The sequence below is a fragment of the Pseudoliparis swirei genome, chromosome 3 (assembly GCF_029220125.1).
Source record: "Pseudoliparis swirei isolate HS2019 ecotype Mariana Trench chromosome 3, NWPU_hadal_v1, whole genome shotgun sequence".
NCBI classification, from domain to species: domain Eukaryota; kingdom Metazoa; phylum Chordata; class Actinopteri; order Perciformes; family Liparidae; genus Pseudoliparis; species Pseudoliparis swirei.
The window spans coordinates 8,220,335-8,241,216 of NC_079390.1; the positions used below are offsets into that span (position 1 = coordinate 8,220,335).

General features: G+C 43.2%; 2 protein-coding genes across 6 annotated transcripts in view; one reads left to right on the forward strand and one right to left on the reverse strand.

Moving 5' to 3' along the window:
* The window catches only part of LOC130210717 (RNA-binding protein 4-like), a 21,555-nt gene continuing 673 nt past the window's right edge, over positions 1-20,882 (forward strand). The window contains exons 1-9 of one of the 3 annotated variants that reach the window (XR_008834851.1): positions 1-148; positions 797-976; positions 2,211-2,395; positions 2,702-2,881; positions 2,992-3,101; positions 3,359-3,640; positions 3,731-3,954; positions 4,643-7,421; positions 7,514-8,109. Coding sequence is in view for 1 of the 3 variants with exons in the window: in XM_056441202.1 (XP_056297177.1) it covers positions 816-976; positions 2,211-2,395; positions 2,702-2,881; positions 2,992-3,101; positions 3,359-3,640; positions 3,731-3,954; positions 4,643-5,096 (1,596 nt within the window). In the remaining 2 variants the exon portion in view is untranslated. Of the gene's footprint in view, positions 149-796; positions 977-2,210; positions 2,396-2,701; positions 2,882-2,991; positions 3,102-3,358; positions 3,641-3,730; positions 3,955-4,642; positions 8,110-20,882 lie in introns of those variants that run through there. The other 2 variants (XR_008834852.1, XM_056441202.1) reach the window with 2 other exon arrangements.
* LOC130210652 (phosphatidylinositol-binding clathrin assembly protein-like) overlaps positions 8,264-20,882 on the reverse strand; it is a 25,173-nt gene continuing 12,554 nt past the window's right edge. For 2 of the 3 annotated variants that reach the window (XM_056441134.1, XM_056441125.1), the window contains 11 exons: positions 19,851-19,936; positions 17,578-17,680; positions 17,033-17,166; positions 16,769-16,866; positions 16,440-16,553; positions 16,294-16,324; positions 15,990-16,128; positions 15,041-15,064; positions 14,234-14,290; positions 13,979-14,098; positions 8,264-12,780 (listed from right to left, as the gene is read on the reverse strand). In XM_056441134.1, the coding sequence (XP_056297109.1) occupies positions 12,766-12,780; positions 13,979-14,098; positions 14,234-14,290; positions 15,041-15,064; positions 15,990-16,128; positions 16,294-16,324; positions 16,440-16,553; positions 16,769-16,866; positions 17,033-17,166; positions 17,578-17,680; positions 19,851-19,936 (921 nt within the window). In that variant the 3' untranslated portion in view covers positions 8,264-12,765. Of the gene's footprint in view, positions 12,781-13,978; positions 14,099-14,233; positions 14,291-15,040; positions 15,065-15,989; positions 16,129-16,293; positions 16,325-16,439; positions 16,554-16,768; positions 16,867-17,032; positions 17,167-17,577; positions 17,681-19,850; positions 19,937-20,882 lie in introns of those variants that run through there. The other variant, XM_056441143.1, reaches the window with a different exon arrangement.

Below are 20,882 nucleotides of genomic sequence, written 5' to 3' on the forward strand. Positions count from 1 at the left end.
GAGGAAGAATGCGCCAGCCATGAACACGAACCAGCCGTCTGGTGCAAATGTGATGAAACTGCGCTCCTGTGGTTTCCAGCCAAACAGCGCACCTCGAGAAACCGGATACGGAAGTGAGGTTTGAAATACAGCTCCAAGACCGCGTTGGGTAAGGAGTCCGTGAAACGTTACTATGCTACCACCATTATACGATTCCCCCCCGTTTTAAACACAATATAATGCCATTCGATTAACGGTCGTGAATATAGCTCACGGTAATTGACACCAGCGATGATCTAGCTTAAGCAGATGTGTTAAAGCACTGATGAAATCACTGCGATAGCTAGCTAGTTAGCTTAGCTAACGTTAGCTACACCGTTAATGTTTGCGCTTAACAAAATGGCCAGTAGTGTCGTAGTTTTTAGCTAACTCGGTCACATAAGTGATCGTAAATATTACCATTCAACTAGTCCTATGTTATCTTGTGTACGTCGTTTGTCTGGTATTAACTAGCGTGAAGTCGGTTAACTTTGCAGATGCACAGACTTCATTTAACCTTCATCTGTTTTCGCCGTGAAAGTGCTCGGCTGCATTAGCTCCGTTGAGCTAATAACACCCGGCCAGCTAACGTCAAGATGCTTCTTAGCCAATACTGTTACTAGTTAATGGCTTTATTGTTAAATAACCACAGCTGGCAGTATGACTCCACGGGGATTATATCAACTGATTAACCACGCGGGAAGAGTTTCACTAACGTTAGCTGTCGTTAAACCTTTAACGTCATGTAAACGTTATTCCATGTTTCTCTCTTCTCCAGATGCCTGTTTGACACAGAGATGAGCGGCGAGAACGTGAAGTTGTTTGTCGGGAACCTTCCTTTAGATGCAACTCACGACGAGTTAACGAAGCTCTTTTCTGCATATGGAGAGATCAACACCTGCTCTTTGCTCAGACAGTATGCCTTCGTCACTCTGAAGGGAGAGGGGGCAGCAGACAGGTAACGGGTCATCACCATTATTACGCAGGATGAATGAATTGACGGTCTATAATGGTCTTATGTTGGCGATCAAATCAAACGTGGATATGAAAGTTTCGACACAAACACATTCAAACAGAAGGTATTTGACACTTGCTTATCACATAGTTAAACTAGAATGGGCACTCGGTAGAGTGCATACCTTCGCATATCACAAGATTGGGCATTGAATTATGAACATTTTGGCATTAGTTGCATGCCAATTGGATAAAAATGGACCGTGCTATGGTAAAAAAGAAGAAGATTTTGACCTTTTCTTGACCTTTGACCCGATTGATCCCAAAATCTAATCAAATGGTCCCCGGATAATAACCAATCATCCCACCGAATTTCATGCGTTTCGGTTTAATACTTTTTGTGTTATGCGAATAACACGCATACAAATAAATAAATACACGGCGATCAAAACATAACCTTCCGCATTTTCAATGCGAAGGTAATTGTGAGTCAACTAAGTTTGCTAAATTATGCTAATTCAGTGAAAGGTACCTGTATATTACAATATGACTAACATCCCAATTATGATGAAAGAAACGTAACATGGATTGACATCATCAATGTTATGGTGTGACAGTGCTGTAATAAAAAAAAATGGTACATTGGTCATGTAGAGTAGATAAAATAGACAATTTGACTGTCACAGTGGAGTTGTTTGCTGCTACTGGCTGGCTGTGGGCAATCAATCAATGAATGACAATAAAACGTCTATTTGGGGTTTAATAATGAACTATTTCAAGTCCTAGTATTTGCTCATAACATTCTAATGGAAAAGCTAACCAAGCAACACGTCTATAAGATAACTAAATACACTCGGCCGTTATTAGTGTCCAGCAGCCTTTTTATAACATAACAAGCACAGTGTCCAACCTTAACCTAGCTTTTGCCATTTTCTCAAGTTGTTAAAAGTCCACTGAAATGGTAATAACATTTTAAACAGTCTGACGGACAAAGATAAAACAACAGAACAAGCTCATGAGGGTCGGAATGTTTGCATAATATAACTGACAGGTTCGTGCTGCAGTATTTTTTTTAGCCTTGAAATACCCAATTTACTTTAGAGACTTTGTTTGGCAAAAAAAAGTTCCACCATACTTACGGTTTAAAGGCCATTTACAATTTGCTGCATGGAATCCAATGAAATGTGAAATGAATGGTAAAACAAAAAGACGGCATAACATATTTCTTCTCCTTACAGGGCCATACGACATCTTGATGGCAAAGAGTACAGAGGCAGGCCGCTGGTGGTTGAGGAGTCACGTGCACGCCCACCCAACTCCACTAAAGTGTTTGTGGGGAACCTCGCTGCAACATGTTCAGCAGATGACCTCCATGGGTTGTTTTCAACCTTTGGAAGAGTTTTAGACTGTGATAAAGTCAAAGGTGAGTTAGAAATTCTATCACCAACACTTAATGTACAACGCAAATATATGACGCGTTATTCATGAAAAGTATGAGCATTTTTTTGTTGTTGAAGTCCTAATCTGTAATGTACTAAAATGAGCTGGGTGGTATCTGTAAATTGTCATGTAATAATCATCTTCAGATTATTTTGCCACCGAGACAGTTTGAAGTTACATTTTGAAATAAATTGTGCCAAACAAAAAAAGTGACTAGAAATCTGGGATGGATGGATTTTTATTTGTAATCCGTCTCATGTTAACGCTGCTCTTCCTGTATACTCTACAGCCAGATTATGCTCAAATGTTGGCTATGCATTTGTGCATATGGAGAGGAAGGAGGAGGCCCTTGTAGCTATTGACGCACTCAACGGGACCATGTACAAGGGCCGCCAGTTGGCCGTAGAGCTGTCCAAAGCCCAACCTTTGATCAACCAGATTGCAATGGCTGGAAATTCAAACAACCAAGGTAGTGTGGCGGGTGAAGATCAAGTTATCCATTTGTGTTTTGCATCATCATATTAAATGCTAAAAACAACTAATATTCCACTCGTGCTTTGTTCTCCTTTCGCATTGTAGGTGGCAGGGACGGTCTTCTTGCGCGACCACCTCCATCACTAGAGCACCATCAGAGTCAAGCAGCTGTGCTAGCAGCAGCTGCAGCCGCTGCGGCTGGACTACCAATACAAGTTAGTTAATTCTCCAGCAGGGCATCCACTGTCACGGAAAACATCTAATTTATGATCTCTGAAGACCAAGCTAATGCATTTATAAAGAGTCCAAAGCATTTATTACTTGGTTCCTTTGAGCACAACCCTTTGTAAAAACTCACTCTCACACTTCCCTTATTTATTGTTACGGGAAGTGTTTATATATAAATTAAGTTCGAGTTTATCATATTTTTTAATGCTTTATTTTAAATGCTGGCATTTCTCTTTCTTTGTAGGTTCAACAAAGTGTCCATAACTCATTCTACAACACAACAGCCTTTGACCCCACCTACGCTGCTTTGAAGGGCATTACAAGCGCTAAAGGTGCAGATGGGGTGATATACGGTGCTCTAGCCAGCCAGGTGTACGGAACCGTTGCTGACCAGGTGTATCAAGACTTGGCCAATCAGAATTCTTCAACGGTTGCCTCCCTTGAAGAAACGGATCCACAAACTGGACCAGACCCAACAACGCTTTTCGAGGCAGCAAGAGCAAAGTTCTTTCAGGAGGGGCAGAAGGTAGTAAATGTGTATAATGGTCTCCGCTGTGTTTATTTAGTGTTGTACATCTTCATGTACATTGACATTTTTACATATTTTGAATCAAAGGTTCTGGCAGAGCAGCAGTCGGGAAGAAAAGCAGCACCTGCAGACAGTGAGCGAGATCGCAGCCCAATCAGAGGAAGTCGAACCCCGCTCCTCCCCGACCCCGTTCCAGGTTCCTTTGGTCAGAGCCGATCGAAGCGCCGCGCCCTACTGCCCACGCCACCTGGAGGAGTTGAAGAGCCCCCGGCTGCCGCCAACACACCTGAATCGTCAGATCCTGTCACTAGGTACACTTATGATAATACATTTTGATAATAATTTATTTATATGGAACTAGGGGTGCAACGGATCATAAAGCTGTTTGGATCGTATCACGGATTAATCACAAAAGAAAAAAGGGAGCAAATATATATCTATATATCAAATTGCCGATCATTGATGAGCCATATTGGCATATACAGATCCCTTTTTTGTTTGATTATACGAGGCTCCAGACTGTCCTTTTTTAAATTTATATTTTGCCACCGTCCCAAAAATCATTTGAACCTCTCTGAAGTATAAAACATAAGCCCTTCTAAACGTTATCCTGTCGATTTATACACAGATTGGTTGTGTACGATGTAACATTATCAGAGACCGGCGACTAGAAAGGCATATATGCCGATTACCTGATTGCATATTTTCCTGAATATTGGCGGATACAGGTCATCAGTAAAACTTTATTTCACACTGAAGGTTAACATTAAACTGTAATTAATATGCGGTTTACAGGCATGTCGAACCGCAAGGAGAGATCCCTACAGCTTATGGATTGACGGGTCCATTACATAGCACCGATCAATAAATGCTTACATTTTTAACATTCCAAAACGAATTGTATAAACATGCACATGTTCATTATTTTAGGTTGAGATGTGCGTTTTAGGACTCACCTTTGTTTGCTTCTTTCCTTTCCTCAACTGAACTGCGCTCCAGGTCTTACACCGAGTACTACCAACAGCTGCAGCAATACCAACAGTATCAACAGTACCAGCAGCAGCAGTACCAGTACCTCCAGTATGCCTACACCAATCCCCCCCCTCCTCCTCCGCCTCCACCAGCCACCACACAGGCCTCCACCACAACACCTCCAGGGACGTACTCGGCGCCCCCGACGTACACGGCACCGGGGGCCTATGACACTTCGGGAAGTTACCACGCCTCGTCAGGGAGCTACACGGCTTCATCTGGAAACTACGATGCCGCGACAGGAAGCTATGATGCATCTGGAGGCTACGGGGCACCCGGAGCATATGATTCATCGGGAGCTTACGCATCAGCGGGAGGCCACTCCGCATCCACACCGTATGAGCAGACACCCGCACACGGGCAACCCACGCCCCAGCGCAATGATTACCCTTACAACACGCCAGAACCCCCTTACCGATAGTCCCACCCCCACACACTCCTTCCACACTGCAGATGTGTGTGTGTGCATGTGTATTTACATAAGGGACAGTGTAAACCAGATAGGGAGCAAAGGTCGTAATTCGAATGTAATTCAAATCGGAAGCATTTTCCCCGTTCCTCCATCCTAACCTAGTTTCTAGCCTGTCGGTTGATGCCTGTGGCTTAGTGGGACAGCCAAGTTTGTAATATTGTCACGCGTTCAGTTCCTGTGCGATGGTGTGAGGCACGGCCGGTTCCCCGTTGGATGTTAAGAGAGTTTAAATGTTTCTTGGAACAAAGTTGTACTCGGGGCCAGAGTAGGATATCGTAGGAGGGGCTTTTGTTTGTACTGAATCACGGCCTTTTATATACTCTACATATACCGCTGTAGGATTAGGTCTAAATGTATGCATCGTCACACGTTTCAATTACGGCGCCAAATGTAACACTGAATAATTACTAAATAACCATTAAAAAAAATACTTTAATTATATTAACAGATGAACTTGACCAATCTGCCTCTCTGGCCTCTTAACAAGACGCATGAAGCTTGCGGCCTTCTTTTTAAAAACTAAATTTGCCGAGGTCCACATGTACGTATGATAACTATTTTAAAGTCTAAATTTAGACCCACTCGCTCGTGTTGTGGGGACAAGCCGTGTGGAGTATGTAACAGGCCTCCGTTTGAATCCGGCCGCATTGACCCCCTTTACGACCGCCGGTCGGTCGGTCCAGACATTCAACGGCCCGATTGGTAACCGTGGTGACTCCGAAGGCAGGCGGAGGGAGATGGAGCTGTGCGTCGGCAAGGTTCCTGCTGCCTCGACTGAACGACCTTCTTTTCGTAAAGATCGAGTGTTTGTCAATTGACCGGCTGATTTCACTGAATGACTCTCGGTTTCAGTTTTTGTCCTCTATTTTGGGTCGTGGACATTTTTGATATGGCAAATTAATAGACGGATTATTGCAAAATGCAACTTCTTGAATTGAAGGTTTAACGTTCACTTGAGTTTCGTTGCAACCCAATGAACTCTGGGCGAGTTCCAGACTGCATTTTGCCCCTTCGCATTAACGTTTTCTCGGCGTGAAGAATTATTACAGTAAATTTGTAGTCACACGGGATATTGCCGATCTGATTATGCACACGTTAAGTCTCATCGTCACGAGGGATAGCCAGGTGTAAACATGACTCGGATGAAAGGATGAAAGTACATTGGGATAAAACCTTTTCAGCGATTTAAATGATCGTACGTGGCCGATGTTTTGTTGGAGCGGTTGTCCTCGATTTACCTTTCTGGAGTTTTCATGCTTAGCCCGGGCTCTCCGTATTTTTCGAGGTATACACAAACTCAGGAGTTAAATATATCCTGTCAAGAGTTTAGTTCAAGTCGGTGTTTGCCTCTAAAAACATTGGATCACAGTCATTAAGTCATCTGTAGTCGTTCAACCGTCTTTCTTTCTTTGCCAGTGAAGCGTTGTGGCGTGTGTGTGTGTGTGTGTGTGTATGCGCTCAACGTGCCGCAAAATCCGACATTTGCATTTGATTTTGAAGTGCAGTTCTAAAATGATGAATGGGAGCCGGCAGCGATTCACCGTTTGAGCCGAGAGCCGGTCCACGTGTTTCTTCTTTCTCGTGTGGCGTGCCGCAGGTGTGTAGAGCGTCGGGTTATCGACTGAGTGGACAGGAGGTGACGGTCTTGGTGCTGCAGGTGAATACGAGTGTTGTTTTGGATTTAGGAAAGGCCGCTGGTTTTTTTCCGAGTAGCCGTGAGAAGGGCTGACGACGCCCTTTGCTTTCCCCTCTTTTGACCAGAATCACGCGCCTCTCTTGGACACACGGAGGCTGCCTCTGCATTCATACCGCGCCTCGACCCCGCCACACTTCTCTAGATGTATTTTAACTGGGTTCATTTCATGTTGTTCATGTACAGCCGGCCACACGTGCAAATGATACTCATGCACACCTAACTCCATCAGTATTGTATGACTTACAGTAGTTCAGTTCGTGATTGTACCACACCCTAGTTGCTCATCTTATTCCTCATGTGCCACCTGAGTTGGTCGTGCTGTGCTAGGTTTAAGTGACACATAGGCTCTCTAAATTGCCACATTGTTCCACCGTCTCCATTTGAACTGTTAGTTGCATGCCTTGTTGTTGCTGCTGCTCCAGCCACCTTCTTCCTCTTGCTGATTATTGCAGCTAGAGTGGGAGGGAGCCGAACTGAGCCCTTGCCCTGGACGCCACAAGCAGCTGTAGCGTGGGATGGGGAAAGCAGCAGCGTTAGGCCTGAAACTGCTGTGGACGATGGGGTGTCCCCCCACTAAGGTAAACACTCAGACCACACACTCCTGCCCCTCCCTGAGAACACACACACACACGCATGCACCTAAATCCATCTATTCCTCTCCTGTTTTCAGGGAGTTTTATGTCAGGACTTCAGATTTCTGGAAATTAAATCTCACGTCCTTTTTTGGGGGGAGATGAACTTTCTCCTGCGTTTGGTTTTCTCGGTGTCATATCCCTGCATCTTCCTCCCCGAACATACTCTGCTCTTACATTCCTGTTGCCACCACACTGACCGCTCACACACCGGAAGCAGACACGCGTATCGTCTTCTAGTCTCCATCTGAAGCAGGCACGTTGTTAGTCTACCCGCATCTTAACCGCCTGCCACTCAAGAGTCCCAGGCAATACCAGCCGGAGCTGGACGTGGAACAGTTGGATAGGTGGGTCATGTTAGTTTATGTAAATGTGCCCTCGGGACCACTTTGGGATAAAGTGCCTTGCGTAAGAGCACATCGGTAGGCCCTTCATTTCAGAGTTGAATAACCTGGCTCGGGATCGGTTGCTGACTCGACGCTCGACTCCCCTTCTCCCCCCAAACAACGATTTTTTGATGCCACATTCAACTTGTATGAATGACGATGAACACAATTATCATTTTGTTTTAAATTACATTTTTGTCCTATGTTCTTTAAAATGTTTAATTATCAATAAATACATTTGAATTGAACTGTAGCTTCTGTGTGCATATTTGAAGATGATTATGGAACAGTTCATGTATTATTACATTTTAATGTTTATTAGTCACCATTGGCCACTGTTTTCGAACTGTCTAATCCCCAAGCGCTTGTAAAGGAATTACCAAATAACTTTAAAAGCTCAGCATCAGATGACGTTTTATTCAATTTCCTTAAAACATCAACCTATGCTTTTAAAATAAAAAAACAATAATTTGATAACAATCCAAATCTGTTGATAATACAAAAAAATATAATGAAGACATTGAATGTATGGAATCTCATTCCCTGCTTACAAGACATTTCAAGGACACTGCTGAGTTTCATGCCCTCAACAACAATGAACAGGTTACAGATGGACACTAGAGCACGGGGGGGGGGGGGTCTGCTGAGGTCATGTGGTCAGTCGGCCGATGCACCTAAATGGACGAAGGGGTTGAGCGTGAAACTGCACTGACATCACGCGCCGACGGGAAAAACATGGAGACGCAGTTTCTGCTCAAACACGCAAGTCTGGTTTCCAGCTGCCAGGTTAGTCTGAAGTGGCTTCAGCGATGAATACACAGGTGTGTGTAGACAGACTGTTGAGTGGTTTCCATTGTGGTCAATACGAGAAGTCACCCTTTGAAGCTAACCTCCGATTTTGTAAAGTTCGAGTGCAGGTAGAAGTATTGTGTACGTTGACAAATTACGTAGATACTAGGGCAGAAAACTCCCCTTTCAGGTCTTTTCTATTCGACTTTCTTTCCTAAACAGACTCAACTGGTGAAGCAGCTCAACATTTCAGTGTTTTTAGGAACTCCAACACCAGAGTTAAAACCAGAACTTATAGTTTTGCTTTATAGCTTTTTTGCTGTGTCCTTTACATTGCCTTTAGTAAGTTAAAATTAAGGCTAATTAAACTGAGGTTATAATAAAATATAGTGTACAGGGACATGGCTGTCGGAAATGGGGAAACTAAGTTTTTACCCATCTGCAGTTAAAAAATGATGCCTATAGATCTCTAAACTCCTCAGGTCTGTACACTTTCTGGGTCCGGTTTGCCGAAATGGTCTCAAAAAGTAAAGTTGAAGCTTCCGGTGAATCGAAGACTGTTTTTTAGGAAACCAGCCTGTGCTTGAAGAGGATGACTTGGGGAAAGAATAAGTCCAGTTGATGGCAACAGACGGGACAAGACTGGGCAAACACGTTAAAAACACCACACAATGCTGACCAGACCAAACACGTATTACAGTACTTTGACTTTCAATCGCAACCTCCCATGATGCTGCTGGCATAGTATGAAAAAGGAGCGAGCATTCAAACACGTATTGAAAATAGCAACGTTTTAATAAAGAGCGATTTTACAAGACTGCAATGTCTAGCTAGCTAGGTGATAACTGGCATTGACATCCATGGTGTTTTACAAAGATGCAGTGAAGTAACTGGGTTTGAAGTTTGATGGGTTACTTGCAAAGTTTGCATTTCTGCATGCGTGGCATCCTTCAAACCGTTACGGACCCTACATTGTAAAACAGTTGATTATGAATGTCAATGAACGTTCATGTCAAGAGGTAAGTAAAAAATCTCATGGAGAAATTTCCTTAACGTTTTTCGGACCACACCGGGTAAGTGAGAGTTCACACAATGGTCATGCTTTTACCGTGGCACACGAGCCAATAAAAAGACGACACTTAATCATGCAAAAGAAAAGACAATTTCGTTGTCTCTTAAAAAATAAAACAACACAACAAATCTTTTTGAGTTCTGATATCATCCATCCGTAGTGACCTTGAATAAGAAGAAGCTGCGCTTTGATGATGACTTTGGTGCAAAAAAATGTTCCTGTTTCGAAGAGGACAGACCCTGTCCTGTCCACTTCCTCGATGAAGACACTCTTGGTATAGACCAGTTGTGATAGTGTACCTTTGACCCCGCCCCCAAAACCTCCCCTCGACCCCACCCACGTCCTCCTCGAGATGGACACAAACATCACAAACATCGACCCCCCCCCCCTCCCCCTCCCACACATCCCTGGATGATGACACCTTCAAGATACAACCATTCAAACACAGATACAGCAATAAATTGTCCCACGTACAGTACGTCATCCAACGGGGCTTCGATCACTTTACAGAGAGAGAGCACGTCTAAAAACACATGGAACGGCATTTCCTATATACAGAGGACACGGTAACAGTCGGGTCGGCCCAGGGTGGATGGAGCTGCGTCCTGGGAGTGAAGTGCACGATGAAAAGAGCATTCAGCTGACGGAGAAAGACAAACCACTGGGATGAGGAGTAATGGGAGAGGGTGAAACGACAATTTTTCTTTTTCCAAATGTCAGCTGGCCTCTTGATGAGAAACCTCAGAGAACATCTGCCTGCTCGGTGACGATTTCTAACTGAAGTCTCTCTGCTGGTCGTAGAGTCGTAGCTGCGGGGAGATTTGGGTTTTGGCGTCGCCGGCGGTTGCGGTTCAAGGTCGAATCGTAACCACCGGCCACCGTACAGTTGCAATTCTCTGACGGGTTTTGGCAGGAATCACAAGCGTGTGCAGCTCCAGCTCTCGGATTCCCTTTGAGATCCCAGGGCCGATGACTTCGGGGCTTTTTTTTCGCCGTTGTTTTCATCCGATGAGCGATCCTTGGAGCCGCCTTGATTTGATGTCGGGTTGTACGGACTGCGACGCGGCCACAATAACACTGCTGAGTTGTACCAGCACACTAGAGGCCTTTCCTCTCTCACCGAGGAACTCGACCCTGTTTATCTCTATGGGAAGGCATGTGCACACAAACACACACACAGTACATGTACATAGAACAGACACAATCAATAGAAAACAACTTCATCCCCAATCGATTATTGCCCCTTTCAACTGTACATCCCAGCAATGATTTTAGGTTTTTGTGCAGCAGAGCGTTGTCCCCTCTTTGAAGGTTTGTGCTATATATATAAATGTATCTACCGTCTGTCTGTGGGTCGAACTTGACCTTGGGTCCGCCAGCAAAAGCCACATTAACGTTTGCCGTCTCATTAAAGCCTCCCGTGTCTGGCTGTCTGAGTTAATCTGTCTGCCGTCTCTGCATCACCGGGGTCGTGATCAACGGACGTGACCCTCGGTCGTTTTACGACAGTCTGGCCCTCGCGTGACTCCTCCGACTGACCTTGAGCTGTCCTGTCCGTAAATGTTGACACTACACTCGCAAAGCCCTCTCTGTGGTTGCGGTTGCAGCGTCTTTGATTACTCCGAGTTGGAGGTGAGACATCTGCTGCAGTAATTTCCCGTATCCAGTTTTTTTTTCCTGGAGTGATAAATGACATCACAGGAGACTCATTAAGAACAGGACGAATGCAGGACAGGAAGGAAGTCCTGCAGTTGGGAGTTAGACCAGTTCTGATTGGCAAAGACTGAGAAACCCCGCCTCCCTAACACCCAGTCAACTCTATCTGGCTCAGTGCATGTTTCACGACTTTTAGAGCAGCACGTGTCGAACAGGACGGGTTAGAAAACAACGTAAAACATCATTCTGTACAGGAACCTGATGTAGACACACGACACGACAGCAGGAAACAGCTTTCTAAACAGCCTACAGATGGGAGAGGGGGGGGGGGGGCAGTCACGAGATTGCATGATATTGCACAGCTGTAGAGGAGGAGGAGGAGGGGGGGGGGGGGACAAAACACAAAAGTGTGTACAGCACGCGACCCCAAGTAGCAAAGTCAGTGAAAGAGGTTTGTTTACATCCAAATGCGATGCTTGGATCTGGCTCAGTGCTTTCATCGGTTAGTTCCAGTGCAGGAACACATCGGGTACCTGGCAACACAGTGATGACATCAGGTACCAAGAGAGAAACACAAAACGGGACACACACCCGACAGCCACGTCCATCCACACACTCGCAGGCGCACCCGCAAATTATCGCTCCAAGTCGGATTCAGGATGTGAAGTTGGCAATTAAGAACAAATGGAGCTCATAAAAAGACTCAAACGTTAATGTTGATGCAGCACGTTGAAATGTAGAAAAAGGAAACGCACACACACACACACACATTCAAAACGATGATTCTGACATCAGGTGATGAATGACACACAACCGGGAACCAATCTGAACAAGACGCTAAAATCACCGACACAGACATACACCCTTGGCAAAGTTCACATTGAGTAAAGTGCCAGCAAACAATCCAATCAGAGAAAGAGGCGCGTGTCCTCCGAGTTTGAAGTGGGTATGTTTTTTATACAGGAAATGATCAGGATGAGGAGGACGGGAAGTGGCAGTAGAGCCTGTGCACTTCCATAGAGCTGTCATCGCAGGTCATAATCGCCGACTGAATCGGCAAATCAAACGGAGGATGAGTGGGATTGATGCGGAGCCTCTGGTACCCCATTAAAAGACAGAGAGATCATTAGCCACATGGAGAGAGGAGAGGAGATTAGATGTCGAGGCTACATGGAAACAGATACAGCATTTCATCTTTTATCCATCCTCTGGTCCTCCTCTCCTTCTTCCTCTCCCCTCCCGTTTCTTCTACGTCTTCCTCTTTCTTCCTCCAGCACTGGATTTGGTTCTGGATTTGTTTTCTTTCTCTCTTTCTCTTTCCATCTCTTTTTCGTCTCGCCTTCTCTCTCTCTCTCTTGGCTTTGCTGCCATGGTTACAGAATCATCCCTACATGAAGTGCATCTGCAGAGGACGGGAGGAGAATGGAGAGTAATTTAGTTTGACAAAACACCCCATCATGTGTTCAGGCATCGACTGACAAGCATATTACCTGCCGCAGTGCCAGGAAAACAGCTTTACATGGGCGTGAGTGCTTCAGTCGGCAATTATTCTCCTCTGTTATGTTGTAAATAATTGGTTAAAATACACTTGTTCTCCCGAGAGTCTTGTGGATGTACCGACTGGTGGTTACTCGCTGTGTAAAACACTGTCTTCACACTTACCTGACAACATGATTCATGCTGCTTCTCGGAGGTGTCCTCGCCTTATTAAAGTCATTAAAACTATGAATGATGTCTCGATTATGCCAGAAGATTTGCAAATAGAAAGACCACAGAGTTAAAGGAAAAATCCAATTTGGGTTGTTGTTATGCTGCTGTAGTTATATATCAATTTAGGAGGTCCTACTCTGACTGGATCTACCCACGGTGTTGTTTTTCAGTCTTATTCAGTGTTATTTCCTACACTTTAACAGAACATTTTATTTTAGTTTAGGGTACACACTCCGAAGCATAAAAATAGAGACGCCCCAATGTTCAGTCAAGTTTAGGTTTGGATTGTTTGCCTCACACCTTCTTTATTATCTCCTAAACAAGTCGACATATACTGAGAGATAGACTGGGGTTTTCTGAGAGATTATAGACACATATAAATATACATATACATATGTATATATATATATATATACATGTATATACATATATGTATATATATATATATATATATATATATATACATATATATATATATATATATACATATATGTATATATATATATATGTATGTATATATACATATGTATGTATATATACATATATATGTATATATACATATATATGTACATGTATATATATACATATACATACATATATATGTATATAAATACATATATATGTAAATATATATACATGTATGTGTACGTGTATGTGTGTGTGTGTGTGTGTTATGTGTTATTTTTCTCATCTGTACAAAGGCAGGGCAGCTGTTCCCTCTGCCTCCAGTCCTTATGCTGGCTGTCACCTTACAATATATTGACTCAACAAATATGCGTTATCAATCTTCTCATCTAACTTTGACCAAGAGAGCAAACGTCCAACATGTCTGACGACTCATTTAACTGCATCATGTTATTCATGCGCATGAATATACGTCCGTGTGTTACCTGTGTCCCCGGGATGTGTCCAAAAGGGTTGGTGGGTCTCAGGACAGGCTGGTTGTACATGACGGTCTGCGGCTGCATCATGGGAACACCCCCCATCTGATGACTCATCTGAGGAGGGAGCTGGTCAGAGGACAGGTGAGGAGAAGGAATGACGGAAGATGGAGGAGTGGACAGGAGGTAACACAAAGTTTCAGATTTAGAGTAGATCCATGCCAGCTGAGTATGAATGAGTGATTGAGGTGAGATGTTCTTTACCATTCCATACACAGGCACTTGGGGTGTCGTCATAGGAAACGCCACTTGTGCAGGAGCCTGTTGGAAAGAGGAGAGGAACACGATGAACCACTTTCTGGCTGAGGGACAGTCTTTTTTCTTTGTGATCAAATCTTTTATTGGTTTTCGAGATATGCACATGCAAAGGAAAATATGTATACATTTTATGTATACAAAGGTACCACTTTTTTTTTAAATGGTACCTTTAATTTGTATATTATTATATATATATTTTTTTTAATTAAAAAGAAGATACATATAAATACGGGTAGACATGCAAAAACCTGCACACATATTAACATATATATGCACATAGCTGCATACCCTAATACATACACACATATAAATACTGTTATTTGACCCCCCTCCCACTGTTGGCGACGCCCACCCCCCACCCCTGAGGAACAGTCTTGACCTGAAGGTTGGTTACACATATACTCCTGATGCTGTCAGCCTCATGTCTCACCTGTCAAAGACGTCCCCCAAACAAAGACAGAATGGACATTTTTATTTGTTTTTGTGGAGCAAGACACCGAATCCTCAGCAACAAAAAAGAGGTGCAATATCTCAAAATGTAGAATTGAGGGAAAAGATTGGCCGCCACAGGGGAGGAAACACAATGCCAAGGCAACACAGTGAGCAGAATAATTGCCATTCCCTCTGATAATCTATATAATAATTATAATAAGAAAAGTGTCACAAGTTTATATTTAAAAAGCAGAGGTTTTTGGAGGATGTCAGGATCAAACCAGTGCATAAAGAGCAGGGGAGGGACATGAATGTACTTACGTAGCCAGTATAGATCATCCCATTCTGTGGAGGGATACAGAGAAAGAGTTACAACAATAAAAGCCATGCTCGTGAGCAGAGAAGATACACCAGACTGTTGCCCATTCCTCATGTTCAAAAGACTTGTGCTTTAAATTCCTGTCGTGGCTTTCCGAGCCATTTGCTGAATAAATGAGCAGTTTGAGTCGCGAGGTCAATCAGCCAAAAATTAAAAGATGAAACCAGATTGAATGGAAGAGACTTGAGGATAATTAGAGTGGAGCATGAAGGACGGACACACGTTTTGGATCTCCTTTGGAAAGCCCTGAGTGCAGCGGGAAGTTACATCGGGCCAACAGGTTAATTTAATGAGTTTCATTTCAGAATAAGATATACGACCATTCGGAGAAACTGACTTCTCCGACAGAATGATGGATGTCACCAGATGAATACACAATAGCATACTTCTTTTGCTAGAGCAGTGCAGCAGTGCTTTCCCGAGAAAATGGCCACATTAACAGACATGAATAATAGTGTATAATAGTATAATAAAGAGACTTTATTGTCACTTTGATTTCATTTTTAATTTGTAATAGTTATATTGTAACTAAAGCAGAACGGCAAAAATAGATATTGCAGCCCTACGTTTACATTCAACATTTTAAATGATGAAGGCATTTGCATATGAAAACTTTGTTGTTTCATTATTAACACTTTACTTAAGATTTCATTCAACTTATTTTTATTTTTATTTTTACAAAGCAAACACACTGGCAGCTTTTTTTAATCATCGTGAACCGAATGGATTTTATTCTTGAATTTAATCTTTCTCATCTTTTAGGTTGAGGGCGTCCAATAATAATAGTATGAATTGTCCAGCCCATAACTAACAAGAGAATGAGTGCCCCACACACACACACACACACACACACACAAATTGACAACTGTGCAAATGTCGCTTTTAATTTACCATCTGGGGGACGGGCATGGGTGCAGGTGCCATGGGATGGGTGGTGTGAGTCCAGTTGGTGCTGGTGCACATGGTTTTTGACTGCCAGCCGCCTCCTGTTGGCTTCTTCTCCACCATCTGACTCCACTGAAGCTCCGGCCTGATGCACACACACACACACACACACACACACACACACAGACATGCGCGCAGCATTTTAAAGAAAATAATGAATCATAAAAGAGTTTGAACAGTGATAAAGTTGGATGGACAGCTGAATCATTTGCTTGAGGCAAAGTCTTAGATGTCAGGAAAACACACTCACTTTTTAGCTGGCATCCCCCCAAACTGCAGATCTGAGAGGAAGAAAAGAGAAACATCTCAGATGAAAGGAAGCAGCAGAGCCGGAGAAGCATGACAGACACAAATGGAAGCGGTGAGTGAATATTTGGAGAGATTCTGTATACTCACTACCAACGAGGTTGGCTAATGAAGAGTCCAAATCATTGGGCATCATTTTCCCAGAGTGAAATGGGACTCCAGGGCTGTGAATTTGAGCGGGCAGTGCTGGCTTTAGCAGGTCGCCTGACATCCAAAGGTTACCATGGTAACATGAATGAAGAACAGAGGGGAAATGAGTCAAGAGCATGAAGTAAGTGGACATATCTGTCACAGCTTGTCCAGCTCTGAGTAGTGTGAGTTTATTTGCATGCTCCCTTGTATTTTTGCATTATTATACAGTGTGTGTGTGTGTGTGTGTGTGTGTGTGTTTGTGTGTGTGGTTGTGTATGCAGGCCTACCTCCCCAGGCATTGTTGTTGTTGGGCACAGTGTGTGTGGTCTGGATTGGGGTGTAGCTGTGCTGCAGGGTGTACAGCTCACTGGTCAGGTTTGGCACACTGCAGGAAGGAACATCGGGAGGAAGAGAGGACCGTTTTGTTTCTCTTTTAATTGTTTATACAACCAGAAGAAAACATGAAAAATAATCTGAACTCTCGTTGAAGAGCTCATTCTTTCTGCAGGACACAGATGACGTTCCCTTTCCACTGCAGATGTTCGACTCACTGGTTGCTGACTGGTGCGATTGTGGAGTTGGAGAAGAGATCTGCGGCCCCCCCGCCGCTGTTGGCACTGCCCACTGACTGGGTGCTGGGTGACATATTGGGTGTCTGCGTATCGGCCCCCCTGTGAGCGTCCTCCTGAATGGGAAGCATCATCAGTATTATAAAACCGCTGCACACGTTAACCCTGCTCTGGAAACAGAACCAAATACAACCATTAAAAACATTTATATTCCTGGGTGCTTCTATATTTGAATGACAAATCCACCGCAGAGGGTCTTGAGATTGTGGCTTCATTGTCATTCCCTGTGCAGCTCGATGCTGCGGGCCGGCTGCCAAACACAGACAGTGTGTCTCACTGTACTGCAGGACTAATGCTCCTGGCCATTCAACTTCACCAACAGACTTGTGAACTATAGCGTCCGAGTGCTTTTCTCCCACGAAAGCAGAAACTATTTCATTGTGAACCTCAACGATGACATCGTGGTTTCATTGAAGACAATATGGTTGGTGTAGCATTGGCTGTGTAACACGGTGTCTGTGGCTCACCTTGTGTTGCTGCAGTCTGTTGTCTTCTGTCTTGTCGTCCACGCGGCTGAGAGAGATCCCAGTGCTGGAGAGAGAGGACACTGCACTGGACAAGTTGCTGGATCTATAAGGCGAGACGCAAAGACACATTTTTGCAAAGCTGAGTGCTACATTGCTTTGTTTCGTTTGTCCACGCTCTTTTTTTTAACTGAGTTCCACTTTATAATACTTTGTGACCTTAACTATATTGTAATAAGGCTATAGGCTATAATCCTGCAGCTTGAGGCTGTTATGAGATAAGAAAATATTGGATACATTTAGATTATGACTCAATGAAAGATGAAACACTTGAATGATGGGAAACTCATTGAGATTCACAGGGAACGGTACATAAATGCACAACAACAGATTAGATGAGGGGTGACATCATTATGCGTCATGGTTAGTATTATGGTAGGTCGCTAAAGGTTGCATGAACCTGAATTAAACAGATTAAATGCAGCTATTTTAAACCCTCAGAGCACCTAGTGGTGCGCAGAGTTACTGCCACATGTTTAGATTCAATAAATATATATATATGTGTTGCTATTTTACTGAGCTAGCTATTTTTATATCTGGATGTGCTCAAATATTTACATAAACTAGAATGGTCACTCGGTAGAGCGCATACCTTCGCATATCACAAGATTGGGCATTGAATTATGAACATTTTGGCATTAGTTGCATGCCAATTGGATAAAAATTGACCGTGCTATGGTAAAAAGAAGATTTTGACCTTTTCATGACCTTAACCTTTGACCCAATTGATCCCAAAATCTAATCAAATGGTCCCCGGATAATAACCAATCATCCCACCAAATTTCATGCGATTCGGTTTAATACTTTTTGTATTATGCGAGTAACACGCATACAAATAAATAAATAAATAAATACACGGCAATCAAAACATAACCTTCCGCATTTTCAATGCGAAGGTAATAAACCACATAGTGATTCAATCAAAGCATGATTTCAATGACCACCTATGTTTGGATATCACCACGACAATAAGGACTCATCGTCAGGTTTTCAGTGTCAGCCAATGTTTCCTCTGACGCCGTGACACACAACAAACACGTTTATAAAACGAAAAGGAGACGTGAGAGACTGTGCTCCAAATAAATATGACCCTGAATACATGATATTTGGATTCATAATGGGTGAGCAGAATATGTATTATGCTCATAGTTAAAGCTCAGTTTATTTGGTCTCATTTCATTGAGGAGGTGATGCTCGGGAACATTTCTTTCACCAATCAAAAGTTGGGCCTTACAAAAGGTTGACAGCCCCTGATTGTATGAACCAGGCGAGCACGCCACGTGTCTGCGTCATCAACAGGTGTCATGCTATTCAATTAATCATCTATTGAAATAAAACTTACTGTTAGTTATGAGCTCTTGAGTATGTTGACATTTAATAAATCGTGTTTGTAGCCTAAATGTGCTACTTTAACAGTTGTATATATAATGCCATCCCATTTTCAAGGCAGATGTTCACTCACCTATTTTTTTTAAGTGCATTACTTTACGACTGTGTAATAAAACTTTGAGGACAATTTAAAACAGTTTCATGTTCCCTTCAGGACGGATTAAAACAATTTAGTGAGTCCAAATGAGTTTTTCTCTAATTCTTAAATTCAAAAAATCCATGCAAAACTAATTACCAGCCTCAGCTGGACTTTGTGTTTAGCACAAATTCTAGCAGGCCAAAACACTAAAATGTTAAACTTGACCTGCAAAACATATCAATCTGCAAGTATTTTCACGATGAGCACTTAACCCTCCTGTTGCCTTAGGGTCAATTTGACCCGATTCAATGTTTAACCCTCCTGTTACCTTTATATTTACTAATATATTTTACCCTTGGGGTCAATTTGACGCCAGCAATTAAAACCTCCAGAAAATTATTAGAATTAATATTGTTTTCCAAGTTTAAGTGTGAGGCACTTTATGTTTGTTTGTTGACGACCGAAAGAACACCGACATTAAACATTGAATGGGGTCAAATTAACCCTCAGGCGGCAGGAGGGTTAAATATTGAATCGGGTCAAATTGACCCTAAGGCAACACAAGGGTTAAACATGCTGTATTAGCATTTAGCTCCACGCATCTCTGTGTCTGAATACAATTGTTTTGTAATAAAAAATGGTAGTTTGACCGAAGTAGCCCACTGACGGGGATATCACTTGTTGTTGAACCAGGAGTAATCAGTAATAGTAGCAGGTGGCTGGCAGCTTGTTTGTGGTCAGCTGGTACCTGCTAGCTGCGGAGAGGTCCTTGAGCTTCCTGCCCTCCAGAGAGGCTAGATGCTGCTCCAGAGCCTCCAGGAGAGAGCTGGGGGCCTGAAAGGGTGTAGATGGGAGGGGAGTTGATGGAGCATCATTAGAACCACAGCCAAGTGGACAAAATATGGCATACCGCTTTCTCTCACTCCCATCTCCTCACCTCCTCACTTCATCTCACTCACCCACATACGCGCACAAAGCGGCAGCAGAAATTAACACATTACCCTCAGATTCATTATCTACTCTACAACAGTTGTTTGTATTTTTAGATGTTTTTTTGGGGGTTTTTTGCATTTGGTTTCATCAGGTTTGGTTCACCGGCATGCAAACATCAGCCTTGGATCATGCAAACGAGTCCACAGCGGGACTGACGGGTCAGGACAGAGCAGCAGAGCGTTGTTTCTGCAGGGCTCCAGAGTAGAAACACCACAAACACGTCTCTGAACCGTCTAACGAGCCCATGCAGAGGCCAGCAGTGCACAAATGCTATCCTAATTAAACACACACACTTTACACACGCACACGGGCAAAGAAAATCACAGTCCAAAAAGTACGAGTTAACTGGTGGGTTCCACGTTAGGTTAAAAGTCAAATTAACGTATTGTTCATTTTAGAAATTAGGCAGCAGCTAAAGCGAAGTTCACAAATTGTATCCCACTGGAAGCCAAGGAAGTTAACTCAGTGAAATGTAAACGTCTGATGAAAAACCAGGTATGCACATGGAGCAGCGGGCCAGCATTCTTTATTGTAAAACAAAAGGGATGGATGGGTTCATTGGAACCACGATGTGATACCACGTTTTTCATCCAGAGCTTTACATTTCAACACCGGAGATCACAACGAAAACACAACAAGCAAAGAAAAGATTTCTCATATACTTATTTTAAAGGGGGAAAGAGAGTAAAATGCGAATTCTGGATATCCTTCTTCAGAGAAATCTAGAATATGCTGAAGGTTTAAAAGTAAAACAGACACATATCTAGAGCTCAGTAAAGGCATGGGT